Below are 1,345 nucleotides of genomic sequence, written 5' to 3'. Positions count from 1 at the left end.
GTTCGTTGAATGGTCAGAGGTCGCAAATGGTGAACCGTAGGCATACAATAAGTGGCACAGTCAATCCCGAGGTTCTCGATCAGCTACATTAGGGGGTGTCAGACTTGATCAAAATCCAAAAATAATCACATGCCATTTCGCCCCAAATCACATGTGTTTTTCCGGCTAATAGCATGTCATTTCATAATTACCCACCTCCAGAGGTGGATGGATGATTATGAGTAAAAGGTGCGGATGAATTCCCGTAAACATGTTCTCTTCTTCTTTCCTCGCCAAAAGGAAACATCCCGCGTGCGCAGCAAAGGCGGTTTGCCCTCGTCTATCCAAGACGATACATGTGCTACTGACCCAAACGGGAACGTCGTCACGGTGTCAGCGGCATTAACCTCCGTGCTGCAACTCCTCCACGATCGTAACACTACAGAGCACATTGCTACTACAGGAGGACGGCCAGCTAGCAGCCAAGCTGGACGACGTCGTCCACCTAATTGACGGTCTTCTGAAGCCTGTTAGGACACCTAGAGCGCGTCTGGCGCAGACTCGCAGCGTCCTGGAGCTGGTGCACTTAGTACTAGACCCTAACATTCTACAGGCCGTGGAACTGTCCAGTCAACGCCTCAATGTCCGCAACAAACTCAAGCTGCTGCTTGTGAGACTTAAGGACACAAGCGATGAGATGTCTCGACTCTCGGTGAGTGTACTGGTCTATTTCTTGTCGAAAAGTGACGATACGTCAGCTTATGCGCAGTGGAGGCCTCAACGTGTTGGCCGTGGAGCTAGTGAAACAGGTCTATAGACTCGAAGAATTGCTACCGTCGACTCAGAAGGACAAGGTTACTGTGGAATGCGCTCGCTCGCTGCATCATATCAACTCGGTACTGCGCGTCTTTGACCAAGCTACGTTTCTGACTGTGGATGTGCAGCAGTATGTTTCTAGGCAGAGAAATATCTTCGCAGTACTGCTGAAACTCATCAAGTTGTTGAGTGAATTGAGTTGGGGCAGGGAAGCACGAACCAGATGGGGAGTTGGGCTCTCAAGGATGTCGTTGGTGGTGGAAGTGTTGCTGTCGGCCTTGCGCGTGCTGCTTAATTTGACCCACCACAACGCTGAGGCTGCAGGTCATGTACATGCGCTTGAGGGCATGCAGCTTCTTGTCAACGCGTTCTCTCAGGTGTGGGGAGCAGTGGAGACGCACAAACTTCAGTCGTCGACACAGAAAAAGAATGAGTTTGACTCGTGTTTACTGCTACTGAGCGTCATGGTGAACAGCATCGAGCTGGCGAGGAAAACCGTGACGCGCTGGCTGCCTGGAGTTATGACGATGGTGCTATGTCGGCCCAAGCT

The 1,345-nt window shown here is 51.2% G+C and overlaps 1 protein-coding gene across 1 annotated transcript; it reads left to right on the top strand.

Annotated features, from left to right (window-relative positions):
* Positions 1 to 234: 234 nt before the first annotated feature.
* Positions 235 to 1,090, top strand: PPTG_12812 (hypothetical protein; the record flags this gene model as incomplete). The annotated part of the gene is made up of 3 exons (XM_008909506.1): positions 235 to 369; positions 425 to 691; positions 1,004 to 1,090. 3 exons carry the CDS (start codon positions 235 to 237, stop codon positions 1,088 to 1,090), a joined length of 489 nt encoding a protein of 162 aa, XP_008907754.1.
* Between the last annotated feature and the right edge of the window lie 255 nt (positions 1,091 to 1,345).

Source organism: Phytophthora parasitica (genome assembly GCF_000247585.1).
Source record: "Phytophthora parasitica INRA-310 unplaced genomic scaffold supercont2.34, whole genome shotgun sequence".
Classification (NCBI taxonomy): domain Eukaryota; phylum Oomycota; class Peronosporomycetes; order Peronosporales; family Peronosporaceae; genus Phytophthora; species Phytophthora nicotianae.
Note: the sequence above shows the minus strand (reverse complement) of the source record. Positions and strands in the feature narration are given on the sequence as shown.